At 46.3% G+C, this 13,018-nt stretch overlaps 1 protein-coding gene across 3 annotated transcripts in view; it reads left to right on the forward strand.

Annotated features, from left to right (window-relative positions):
* Positions 1–13,018, forward strand: part of DOCK8 (dedicator of cytokinesis 8) — a 227,026-nt gene that overhangs the window by 57,581 nt on the left and 156,427 nt on the right. For all 3 annotated transcript variants that reach the window (XM_004373530.2, XM_023728576.1, XM_023728577.1), the window contains one exon: positions 10,149–10,324. In XM_004373530.2, the coding sequence (XP_004373587.2) occupies positions 10,149–10,324 (176 nt within the window). The remainder of the gene's footprint in view (positions 1–10,148; positions 10,325–13,018) is intronic.

Below are 13,018 nucleotides of genomic sequence, written 5' to 3' on the forward strand. Positions count from 1 at the left end.
GAGCTGATTCCTTTTTTTTTTTTTTTTTAGATAGTTGGTCTGCTTAGAAAACCTCATGACTGCAGTGTTTACCTTTATGTCGTGTTGTAATGTCGAAATGGAGTAATCTTCCCTGGAGTGAGCTTCCCAGATGAAAATTTCTCCAGTCTAAGTCATCCACTTAGTATGCTGATTTCCCTTGGCCTTAAAAAAAAATATTTTTTTTCGCAGAAAAATAATGGAACATTTTTTAAATGGAACATTCATTTCTGGCAAGGCCAAGGAGTAGCTTATCGTCTAAGCACTCCCAGCCTGAAGCAGCTTTAGAACTTAAGCAAGGGGCCGGGGACTGTTCGTTGTGTTCTTTGGACAATTGAAAAATGAGAACAAGTGCATTTTAGCTTTTGTTTCTCTTACCTTTATTTCTATCATCACTATATCAGCAGCCCCACGTGCTGACCAAGTGATTGGTTAATTTTAAAAAGTATTTCATTGGAGTAAAATTATTTACACCCCAGGCGTTTCCCGGATCAATTGATTGCAAGTTCGTTGTTGTTTTGTGAAGAGTCAGGAACATACAATCAGATGGATGTGGGATGAAATGTATCTCTGCCACTTATTAGTTATATAACTTTGGGCAAATTATTTAACCTCCCTGAGCTTCAGTTTGTCATCTGCAAGACTGGCTTAACACTGCTACTCCCTTTAGGGTTAATATAGAATTATATAATAGATGCTGTGCGAAAAGGAGCTAATATTGCTGTCGTATGTATTTGGTGGAGTCCCTGGCTGGTGCAAGCAGTTAATGTGCTTGGCTGCTAACCGAAAGGTGGAGGTTTGAGTCCGTCGAGAGGCACGTTGGAAGAAAGGCCTGGAAACCTTCTGAAAGATCAGCCATTGAAAATGCTACGGAGCACAGTTCTACTCTGACACACATAGGGTTGCCGTGAGTCAGAATCAATGGCAGCAACTGTTTTTATGCATTTGGCGCTACCGAGATGCTGTGGGTGACGAGAAGAAAAGAGATCTGAGATATTTTCGGTTCTGAAGGGCTTTATGATGTATCTGGAAGGACAGGTAACATCGAGGACACATACTCGTGTCCCGTGTGGATGGCGTTCAGAAGAGACTAGGGTCCATGATGTAACGGGAGGAAGGGGCGTCTGGAGGAGGCTGAGAAGAGCCGGGGGAGGGGTCTCAGCCCTGGCTGCACACTGCAGTCCCTTGGAGACCTCTTAGAAGACACCTGTGGCCAGGCCCACCCCAGAGCCGACACTTCAGGATCTCTGGGTATTTTTAAATATTAATTACTTCAATATTTTAAATATTTAAAATACATATGTAATAATTATTCATTTTAAATATTTGTTTATTCATTATTAAATGTATATTTAAAGTATTTCAGATGTTAAAGATCTCAGATTTTATTGGTCCCTGGGACTCTAACGTGCTACCCGGGATGAGAATCATTAGCTCAGCTGCTAACTGAAAGGTTGGAGGTTTGAGTCCACCCAGAGGCACCTTGGAAGAAAGGCCTGGCAATCTAGTTCTGAAAAAACAGCGGTTGAAAACCCTATGGAGCACAGTTCTATTCTGAGACACATGAGGTTGCCATGAGTTGGAACTTACTCAAGGGTAACGGTTTGTTTTGTTTTTACGTAGGTAGAAGCATTCCAAACAGGGGGAAAAGCGTAAAGAAAGGTCAGGTTTATCTTGCTGTCCTGGTTGCTCTCAATTTCAGAATGTGGGATACGCAAGGACCACTTGCTAACGCTCTGAGTCTGTTGTTGGATGCCGTTGAGTCTAGAGGACTCATAGCAACCCTGTAGGACAGAGTAGAACTGCCCCATAGGGTTTCCTAGGTTGTAATCTTTACAGGAGCAGATGGCCAGGTCTTTTCTCCCTCAGAGCAGCTGGTGGGGTCAAACCTCAACCTTTCTGTTAGCAGCCGAGCGCTTAACCGTTGCACCACCAGGGCTCTTTCCTTATGGAAATACAGCAGTTTCTGTCATAAAGCCGATAAATCCAGTGAGAGCAAGGGAGGTAGTTGGATTGTTTTCTTTTGTTAGGTTTTTGTCTTTTAGCTCTGATGGTAAATATTAGCTGTGGGGGTTGTGTGAATGTACATTTTCAAAGTAGATAAAGCATCTTCAGGTTTTGAATTTTTGTGTATGAAGGAGTCCCACCACTTTGAATTGTTTCTCTCGGCGTGATGGGGTGTTGCCCTGAGTCTGTTTGACACTCCAGCCCAGGGTCCTCGGTGACAAGTGACAGAGGGAGTGGCTCTGGGGAGTTAATATCCCCGTGTGGGGGGTCACCCATTGTCCTGAACGTTCTTCCTGCCCACAGCCAAGTGGACAGACCCTCTGATGCCAGCTGCCTGTTGCTGTTGTTTTTGGGTGCTCTTGAGTCTATTCTGACTTACGGCAACCCCCGAGGGTTTTCTACGCTATAATCTTTACAGGAGCAGATTGCCAGGCCTTTCTTCCATGGAGCCGCTAGGCAGGTTCAAATCATCCACCTTTTGGTTAACAACCAAGGGCTAACTGTTGGCCACCAGGGCTCCTTATGTTTGATGTCTTGGTTAAGATGAAACTTTAATTTACCAAAATTATTTTCTGATTATTGAAATTGGAAAGGCGAGTGGAAACACATACAAGAGAAGAAGGAGTTGGACTCTGTGTTCTAAGGAGCAAGGAGGATGTGAGACACCGTGTAAATGGTTAATAACCTCAACCGACGTTTTAACTGAGGGAAAAATCCTATTTTTAAAAATGAGAATAGAAAAGTTTCGAAGTGAAATGGAATGAATCAGCTGGACCGTAACGGCTCCGGCTGAAGGAGGTAAAAAGCCACATCCTGGATACAAACCAAAAACCATGGTTACAGGCAATATTTGTTTTTTGAAATTGTACTTTAGATGATTACAGAGCAAATTAGTTTCTCATTAAACAATTAATATGCATATTGCTTTGTAACATTGGTTGCCAACCCCACTACATGTCAACACTCTCTCTCTCAAACTTGGGTTCCCCATTACTAGCTTTCCTGTCCGCTTCTGCCTTCTCGTCCTTGCCCCTGGGCTGGTGTGCCCCTTTAGTCTCGGTTTGTTTTATGGGCCTGTCTAATCTTTGGCTGAAGGGTGAACCTCAGGAGTGACTTCATTACTGAGTTAAAAGGGTGTCCGGGGGGGCCATACTCTAGGGGTTTCTCTAGTCTCTGTCAGACCAGTAAGTCTGGTCTTTTTTGTGAGTTAGAATTTTGTTCTACAGTTTTCTCCAGCTCTGTTCAGAACCCTCTATTGTGATCCCTGTCAGAGCAGTCAGTGGTGGTAGCCGGGCCCCATCTAGTTGTGCTGGACTCAGTCTGGTGGAGGCCGTGGTAGTTGTGGTCCATTATTCCTTTGGACTAATTGTTCCCTTGTGTCTTTGTTTTTTTTCATTCTTCCTTGCTCCAGACGAGGTGGGATCAGTGGAGTATCTTAGATGGCCGCTCACAAGCTTTTAAGATCCTAGACGCTACTCACCAAAGTAGGATGTAGAACATTTTCTTTATAAACTGTGTTATGCCAGTTGAGCTAGATGTCCCCCGAGACCCAGACTGTGTCAGGGGGTGCTCAGTGCTGTGAAGAACAAAATGGGGAAAGGGAATAGGGAGCAGCAGGAGGAGGTGCTAGTTTAGATTGGGTGGTCAGTGAAGGCCTCTATCTGGACAGGAGACACTTAAACACTGAATGAACTTGAGCTACAGAGCATATTTGTATATATAACCTTCATGTAAAAAAAAGGCTTGTACCTTAGGAGGTGTTCGTTCTGTGTCATGTCTTTAGGTTTCTGTGCTGTAAACAACGGCTAAGGATGGTTTCAGGGGTGAATCGCTTGGTAGATGTGGTTCTCTTTGATTCTTTTGCTTCCACTGCTCTTTTGTGCTTCATCTTCCAAGGAGTTGGGCTGTTCTTGGGTTCTGTTGATTTCACTTGGGTGATATGGTGGAAAATGTTGTTGCTGTGTGCCACGGAGTCGATTCTGACTCATGGCGACCCCACGTGACAGAGTAGAACTGCCCCATAGGGTTTCCTAGGCGGTAGCCTTCACGGGGGCAGATCGCCAGGTCTTTCTCCCACGGAGCTGCTGGTGGGTTCGAGCCCTCGACCTTTCGGTTAGCAGCCTAGTGCTTAACTGTGGTACCTCCAGAGCTCCACTGATGGAACATGAAGATCTCAATTTAGTGTCCATGCCAATTCACAACAGAATATAAAATGCAGGGGTAGTAGGCACCCCACAGGCGGAGCAGGAGTGTCACTGTTGTCTCGCGGAGCCAGCCAAGCAGAGCAGCCTCCAGTAAGAATGGGCTGATGCCCACATGGCATGTCAGCCTCTTCCTGTCTGTGGCAGCAGTGGGGGACTGCAGTTGGAGGAGGCAGGAAAGCTTGCTTTAATCTGGGCCATGGAGCACTTTGAAGTCAACAAAGCCAGAAGAACCTTACCACCTTCAGCTCCATTTACTTAAGACAGCAGAGAGCCAAGAGGATTGTCCTAATCATTCACTCATTCAAAATGTATTTATTGAGTCTTGCTCTGTGCAGGAACTCCACTTGGTCCAAGGATACAGCTATGGGTCGTTTGGATACAATGAAGGGCCTGCTCTCATGGAACCGACCTCCTAGAAGGGGAGGCAGACATAGACAAACAAGTAAATGCAGACTGTGTCAGGGGGTGCTCAGTGCTGTGAAGAACAAAATGGGGAAAGGGAATAGGGAGCAGCAGGAAGAGGTGCTAGTTTAGATTGGGTGGTCAGTGAAGGCCTCTATCTGGACAGGAGACACTTAAACACTGAATGAATTTGAGAGATATCTGAAGGAAGAGCATTCTGATGAGAGGGAACAGCAAGTGCAAAGCCCCCAGGGCAAGAGCGTGTGTGGCGTGTTCCAGAAGCAGCAAGAAGGCGGAGTATGAGTTGAGCAGTGTGTGCAGCAGGAGATGCGATCCTATAGAAAGTGTAGTTGGGTCATAGGCTCGGAGACCATGGAAGAACGTTGGCTCATACTCTGATTAAGATTGGAAGCCACTGGAAGGATTGATCACAGGCCCCAAACAACCTGATTTTTTTAAAAATTAGAATTGATTACAGAGCCCTTTTTATTAGGATCACTCTGGCCGCTATGGTGAGAATAGCCTTGGGTGGGGCTGGAGGTTAGAAGGATATCACAGTAACCCTGAAAAGTGATGGTGGTGGCTTGGAGTAGGGTGGTGGCAGTGGAAAAGGTAGGAAGTGGTTGGATTCTGGATATATTTTCAGAAATAACACAGATAGGATTTGCTGATGGATTACATGTGGCGTGTAAGAGAAAGAAAAGAATCAACGTTGACATGAAAGTTTTTGGCCTGGGCATCCAGTGGAATGGAATTGTGATTTGCTGAGATGTGAAGGCTTGGAATTATGGGAAGAGCAGATTGACAAGAAAATTAAGAGTTTGTTTGAAATTTGTTAAGTTTGAGGGTTCTGGTAGATCACCAAGAGGTGATGTTGAGGTGTACTTGGAAAAGTCAACCTGGAGTTCATGGCAGAGGTTGAGGCTGCAGATGTTATTATAATTAAAAAAAAAGTAGATGGTGTTTTAAAACCATGAGACTGGGTGGGAACATCTGGGAGTGAGTGTAGACTGAGGAGAGATTTTAGGACTAAACTCTGGAGCACTGCACTGTAGGAGCGGAACCTAGAAAAGGTGGCGCCCCAAAGGCGGAGTGGCCAACTGTCCTGATTTATCTAGGACTGGGGAGCTTCCTGGTACATGAGACTTTCAGTGCTCAACCTGGAAGACTGGGACACACTTGGACAACTGGTCACCCTGCGTATAATGAAAGTGCTTCAAGGAGGGTGTGGCGCCTCCTGTCCTCTTTCCACCATCTTTCCCTGCTGCCATAATGGTGCACGTGAACGTCCTGGCTGAGGCTCTTAAGAGCATCTCTAATGGGAGAAGAGAAGCATATGCCGGGTTCTTATCAGGCCGTGCTCCAAAGTCATTGTTCAGATTCTAACTATGATGATGAAGCTGGTTATGATGGCAAATTTGAAATCATTGATGATCACAGAGCTGAAAAAATTGTGAACCTCACCAGCAGGTTCCAGAGGTGTGGAGTGATCAGCCCCTGATGTGACGGGCAACTTAAAGACCCAGAGAAGTGACAGAATCACCAGCTCCCTTCCCGTCAGTTTGGTTTCACTGTACTGATGACCTCAGCTGGCATCATGGACCATGAGGAAGCAAGAGGAAAACACACAGCAGGGAAAATCCTGAAATTCTTCTTCTAGGGATGTAATACATACAAATGAAATGCCTCAATGGACAAAAACCAAAACAAAACAAGGAGGGAGTGATCAACTGTGTCAAATGATGTAGACAAAGGAAGACTGAGCAACGGTGATGGGCTTGGCAACATGGAGGGCTTTGCTGACTCTGAGAAGGCTGGTCTGTCATGAGCAGCCAAGTAGACAAGCAGACACGAGGACCACCCCTCATGGGGGTAAACATGCCCAGGTGCAACACCAGTGGTCCTAGGAAACCTGCTCTTGAGATTAAGACTTTAGATAGTTTAGAGAACAGACTTTTCTTTTTTTGGTTCCTGGATGTCATTTGAATTTGCTGATAGGAACAGCTGCTTGGAGGCCTAGTTAACAATAATTGGGGTCTCCATCCACCTGCCAGTGACCAGACATTTACATCACATTTGGAATGGACAGCTTGCTGGGTTGTTGTTCTTGTGCAAATAGAACTGCTCCATAGGATTTTCCAAGCTGTGACCTTTTGGAAGCAAATCGACAATCCTGTCTTCTGAGGTGCCTCTGGGTGGGTTTGAACCGTCAACCTTTCAGCTAGTAGTGAGCATTTAACCATTTGCACCACCCAGGGACTCCTATAGAAGGGGTTGTTGTTGTTGTTAGGTGCCATCAAGTCGATTCTGCCTCATAATGACACCATGTGAAGGAGTAGAAGGGCCCCATAAAGTCTTCTTGGTTGTAATCTTAATGGGAGCAGATCACTAGGTCTTTCTCCTAAGGAACTGCTGGGTGAGTTTGAACAGCCAGCCTTTCCGTTAGCAGCTGAGCATTTAACCGTTGAGCCACCAGGACTCTTCTATGGAAGGGGTAAAACCCGTTGCCCTCGAGTCGATTCTGACTCATACCGACCCTGGAGGACAGAGTAGAACTGCCCCGTAGGGTTTCCAAGGATGTAATCTTTATGGAAGCAGACTGCCACATCTTTCTCCCGCGGAGCGACTGGTGGTTTCAAACCATTGACCTTTTGAGGGTGAGCAGCCAAGCACCTAACCACTTCACCACCAGGGCTCCGTGTATAAGGGGTGGCAAATTATTAAATGCCTACTGTGTGCAATGCTAGAACCGTACTCAATAATTCTATCATCACTGTTCGTATTTGCGGTCTGTTCAGTCTTAGGATATACGTATCCAGACCTCAAGAGTTTATGACCTTACGATCAACTCTGTATATTGCCCTCGGCACATGGCCACATGATTGGCACCTAACGGTGATCATCTGTTCTTTATCACAGTCTCCCCATCCCCGAAGGTGGCATTATTTCTGTGTGAGAATGTGGCAAACATCCCTGCCTCGTGGCTGACTGGAGCTCACACTCCATGAGAGTAGCTACCTGCTGTCCTCTGTAGCCTTAGCCCCTGACTCGGGGACTGGCATTTGCTAGACTGGCAGCAAATACCTGAAGAGCCGGCAAGAGAGAACAGTTAATGTCGCGGTGGTGAAGAACGTGAGCCTGCCTGGGTTTTCCTTCTGCACGGGCTGCCTTAGCTGTGTAACCCTGGGCAAATGACCCAAGTCTCCGGCCTTGATTTCCTCATCTGTAAATGGGGATAATAATAATGCCTGCCTCACAGAGTTCTGGTGAGGATGAACTGAGATCATGTGTATAATGACCTAGCTCAATTTCTTGCCAGGAAGTTAAACCAAACCATACCAGTTGCCCTCAAGTCAGCTCTGATTCATGGCAACCTTGTGTGCATCAGAGTAAAACTGTGCTGCATAGGGTTTTCTTTTTTTTTTTTAATTTTATTGTAATTTAAGTGCAAGTTTACAATTCAAGTTCGTCTCTCATACAAATATTTAAACATACATTGTCATGTGACCCTCATTGCTCTCCCTATACCGTGACAGCACACTCCTCCTTTCCACCCCGGATTTCCCGTGTCCATTCAAGCAGCTCCTGACCCTCTCTGCCTTCTCATCTCACTTCTGGACAGGAGCTGCCCGTTTAGTCTCATGTATCTACTTGAGCTGAGAAGCACAGTCTTCACGAGTTAATCATTTTATGTCCGATAGTCCAGTCTAATCTTTGTCTGAAAAGTTGGCCTCGGGAATGGTTTTAGTTCTGGGTTGACAGAGAGTCTGGCGGCCATGCTTTCTGGGGATCCTCCAGTCTCAGTCAGACCATTAAGTCTAGTCTTTTTACTAGAATTTGAGTTCTGCACCCTACTTTTCTCCTGCTCTGTCAGGGACCCTCTGTTGTGTTCCCTGTCAGGGCGGTCATTGGTGGTAGCCGGGCACCATGTAGTTCTTCTGGTCTCAGGCTGATGCAGTCTCTGGTTTATGTGGCCCTTTCTGTCTCTTGGGCTAATACTTTCCTTGTGACTCTGATGTTCTTCATTCTGCATAGGGTTTTCAATGGCTGGTTTTTTAGGAGTAGATCGCCAGGCCTTTCTTCCAAGGCACCTCTGAGTGGACTCAGACCTCCAACCTTTAGGTTAGCAGCCAAGTGCATTAAGCGTTTGCACCACCCAGGGGCTCCAATGACTCTAAATAGTCTGCTGTAAATGAATTCTTCATAGAGCTGCAATTATTACTGTTGTTGTTATACGGATCTACTTGATCTAAGTGATTCTTTTATTTCCTTAAGGCAGTGGTTCCTATGTCTTTGGAGTTGACAGGCAAGAAAAAATATTTTGTTTAATTGGCTATTGACGAAGAGTTGCCAACTTTTTTCCAACTAAAGAAAACTAAAAATTGTTATTAGTTGCCGTCGAGTCAGTTCCGACTCATAGTGACCCCGTGTGTGCAGAGCAGAACTGCTCCATAGGGTTTTCAAGGCTGTGACCTTTCAGAAGCAGATCGCCAGGCCTGCCTTCCGAGGCGCCTCTGGTGGGGTTTGAACCACCGACCTTTCAGTTAGCAGTCCACCGCTTAGCCATTTGTGCCCCCAGGGACTCTTAAAATACCGTCTACTTTATTATTATTATTGTGGTGAAAATTTGCAACAGGACATATGCCAATTCCACGCTTCATCTACTTCTGTTATTTCTTTTAACCTATCCCTCTCCCGTAGCCGAAGAGTAATCCTTTAGAGCGAGTGAATTCAGCCAGCCAAAGACTCAGCAGGTTGCTCTCAGTTTGCTCACTTAACTACCAAACCCACAGCCTTCAAGTCGAGTCCCACTCATAGCGACCCTATAGGACAGAATAGAACTACCCCCATAGGGTTTCCAAGGAGCGGCCGGTGGGTTCGAACTGCCGACATTTTGGTTTGCAGCCAAACTCTTATCCATGACACCACCAGGGCTCCTCACTTAGCTGCAGTCTGGCGGAAATTGCTTCCCGACCAGCAGCAGACCAGCGCTGGAGTCTCCCCTTACAGTCTTAGGCCCTGAGTCAGTTGAGCGTGGGCTGTGATTCCGTGTGAAGTGCATTAGGGAACTAACATGCCGGATCCCTCAGGCCAAAGGAAACATTGTGCATTGACACTCAGATGGACACTTGTGCGTTTGCCCACGTTTCTGGAAAACTGCACCCGCGCTGCGCTGTGTTTGGGCAAACATGGCCTCGGAGAGCTTTTGCAGGAGAAAATGTAAAAATTCTGCAAAGCTTTGTGATCCCATTTTGGATCTGCTCAGGATTTCTCATCAACATGCAATTAAGCAGAGAAAATTCGGCCCTGGGGTGTGATTTTAATCACTCATCGTGTGAGGACTTGACTCTGCTCTCTGCCTTTCTTTGCATTTCCATTCCACTGCCTCGGGTGTGACAGCTTGCCACCCTCCCCGAGGGAAAGGGAGAGTGAGGCCCCCCTCTACTCTTGCCTGAGAGCTGGCCTTTCCAGCTGCTCAGGGGGGGACCCCTTTGTCTCTTCTTTCCCCGCCCCCAGCCTCAGTTTTACGACCCTGTGGAGCCGGTGGACTTTGAAGGACTTCTCATGACCCACCTGAACAGCCTGGATGTGGAGCTGGCCCAGGAGCTGGAGGACTTCACCGATGACGACCCAGACGTGGTGTTCACGCCGAAGGAATGCAGGACCCTGCAGCCCTCCTTGCCGGAGGAAGGGTGAGTCGTTTTCTTAAAATGTGGGCAGGCTAGCGGATGTCCTGATGGTCGTCAGTAAGGGGGTTGCTAGCTGCAGTCAGGTCGGCCCCTGACTCACGGTGACGCTGTGCAGAATGGGACAAAACGCTACCTGGTCCCATGCCATCCCCATGGTGGGTTGGGAATCAGACCATTGCGATCCATAGGGTTTTCACTGGCTGATTTTCAGAAGTAGATCTCCAGGCCTTTCTTCCTGGTCCATCTTAGTCTGGAAGCTCCCCTGAAACTTGTTCAGCATCCTAGCAACACCCAAGCCTCCACTGACAGACGGGTGGTGACTGCACGTGAGGTGGACTGGCCCGGCATTGAACCCCGGTTTTCCGTATGGAAGGGGAGAATCCTAACAGGTCTCCTTTTAAAAGTAAACAAAGCCGACGTTGTTAGTTGCTGTCAAGTCGATTCTTCCGAGGTCCCCCTGGGTGGGTTCAAACCGCCAGCCTTTCCTTTAGTAGTCAAGCGCTTCAACGTTTGAACCACCCCAGGACTCCAGACAGAATTACTCAGATCCATTAAGATATGCACACGTGGTCCAGTCGTCTCATGCAGGTAGTTTGTAAAACTGATTTGGCCAGAGACTTTGAAGAGCTGTGTGAGGACTATGCCAGTTAAAGGGATCCAGTGTCCAGAATGCAGTTCTAGAATGCAGGCTGTGGAGCCACGCTGCCCGGGCCGGTCACCAGCTCCTGACCTTGAGTGAGTCACTTGACCTCTCCAAACCTCAGTTTCTCCATTTGTTATCACGTCAAGGTTTCCAGTAATGATCATTGGAACGCCAGTATCCAGAAGCATTTTAGCTGTTTCCAAGTAAGAGACTGGATCAAGTGGTAAATGTAAGTTTGACACACATTATTGAGCGTCCACTATGTGCTGGGCACTCAGTTAAAAGATGAATAAGGCAAAGTCCTAGCCCTTGAGGAAGGTTTTGCCTGATGGAAAAGCGACAAGGAAAAGCTCTGTAGAGTGACTACATGAACAGCTGTTTAGGATTTGAGTTTCTGTAGCCACTTCGTCTAGGTGTTCATGGGTGTGCGCATCAGCTGTCGGGACCAAGCAAGGGAATTAGATCTAAATGAAGTTCTGTTGCTTCCATAGTATAAAGCCTAATGTCTTTTTGGAGGTCTAGGGTGAACTTTTAAGGATCCCTGGTGGTGCAGTGGTTAAGCACTCAGCTGCTAACCGAAAGGTCGGCAGTTTGAACCCACCAGATGCTCTGTGGGAGAAAGATGTGGCAGTCTTCTTCCGTAAAGATTACAGCCTTGGAAACCCCATGGCAGTACGAGTCGGGATTGCCTTGACAGCAATAGGTTTGGTTTTGGCTGGGTTAGGGTGAACTTTTACTTGCGTTTATTATATAAACATAATTAAGACACACATCCTCTTGGGCATTTTCATTTTTCTTATCTTCCCCAAAAAGTCCCAGAAAGGAGATCTTGAAACACAGCCCTGCCCTTACTACTCTGAGATACTCTTCTTCTACTTTGGACTGTTTCTTCCCAGTGTAAGGAGGTTGAATGATGGTGATTAGCGATTAGGATGAGCTTTTCTTCTCTTGTTCAGATAGTTGTCATTCACACAGGAGGGAATTTTTCATGATGAAGGTGCTGGCCTTTTATGCTCAATTCTAACATTTTGAAAATACTCACTTCCCAAAAAACAACAACAAAAAAAGAAAAAATTGTCATCCTCGGGAAACATTTTTCTCTGTTGTTGGTCCATTTATTCAGGCGTGACTTTAGTATATCAAAAACCCGACCCATTGCCATGGAGTCGATTCGAACTCACAGCGACCCTGTACTGTAGGACAGAGTAGAACTGCTCCCTGGGGTTTCCAAAACAGAAATCTTTACAGAAGCAGACTGCCACATCTTTCTCCCACGGAGCGGCTGGTGGGTTCAAACCACTGACCTTTTGATGAGCAGCCAAACGCTTAACCACTGCGCCACCAGGGCTTCTGCGACTTTAGCATAGGTAACGTCTATTATTTTCACCCATGGTAGAGAATCATTTAATTTTTATTTCTTTGTGTAAAAACGTATGGTTAGTTGTCTTCAAAGGTGATCGGAATCTTGGAAAACCCCTTTTAAAGTACTTGCGGTGAATTTCGTTGTAGGGGGATATTTTTTGAAAATTGAAAGAGGAGGTAATTTTTTTGTTACCATCAGTTTTTGGAGCATAATATGATCCTGTCACCAGAATTTATAGCTAACACAGTATCTTTCCGGTGACTTTAAAACAACCTCGACTGCTTTAATTATTAGCAAGAAGTCCGGTGTATAGTTAAGCGCAGAAAGTGCTGTTTTGTGATCTGAGTAAGCAATAGGTGTCTCCTGCTGGGTAGTCTGTACCTGGGCCAGATTGTCATCGAGCTGCCATAGTGCAGTGGTTAAAAGCATGGACTCCAGAGCCCAGCTGCCTGAGTTCAAGGCCCTGCTCTACCGCTTGCTAGCTATATGGCCTCGGGCATCGTGTACTTCTGCAAAGTGAGAATAATAATGGCGCCTACCCGAGAAGGCTGATAGAGCATTAATTGAATTTCGCATGTATAAGGTGATTAGATCAGTGCCTAAACGGAAAAACGAAACCCGCTGCCATCAGGTCAATTCCGACTTATAGCAACCCTATAGGACAGAGTAGAACTACCTCATAGGGTTGTCC

Source organism: Trichechus manatus, unplaced genomic scaffold (genome assembly GCF_000243295.1).
Source record: "Trichechus manatus latirostris isolate Lorelei unplaced genomic scaffold, TriManLat1.0 scaffold00025, whole genome shotgun sequence".
NCBI classification, from domain to species: Eukaryota; Metazoa; Chordata; class Mammalia; order Sirenia; family Trichechidae; genus Trichechus; species Trichechus manatus.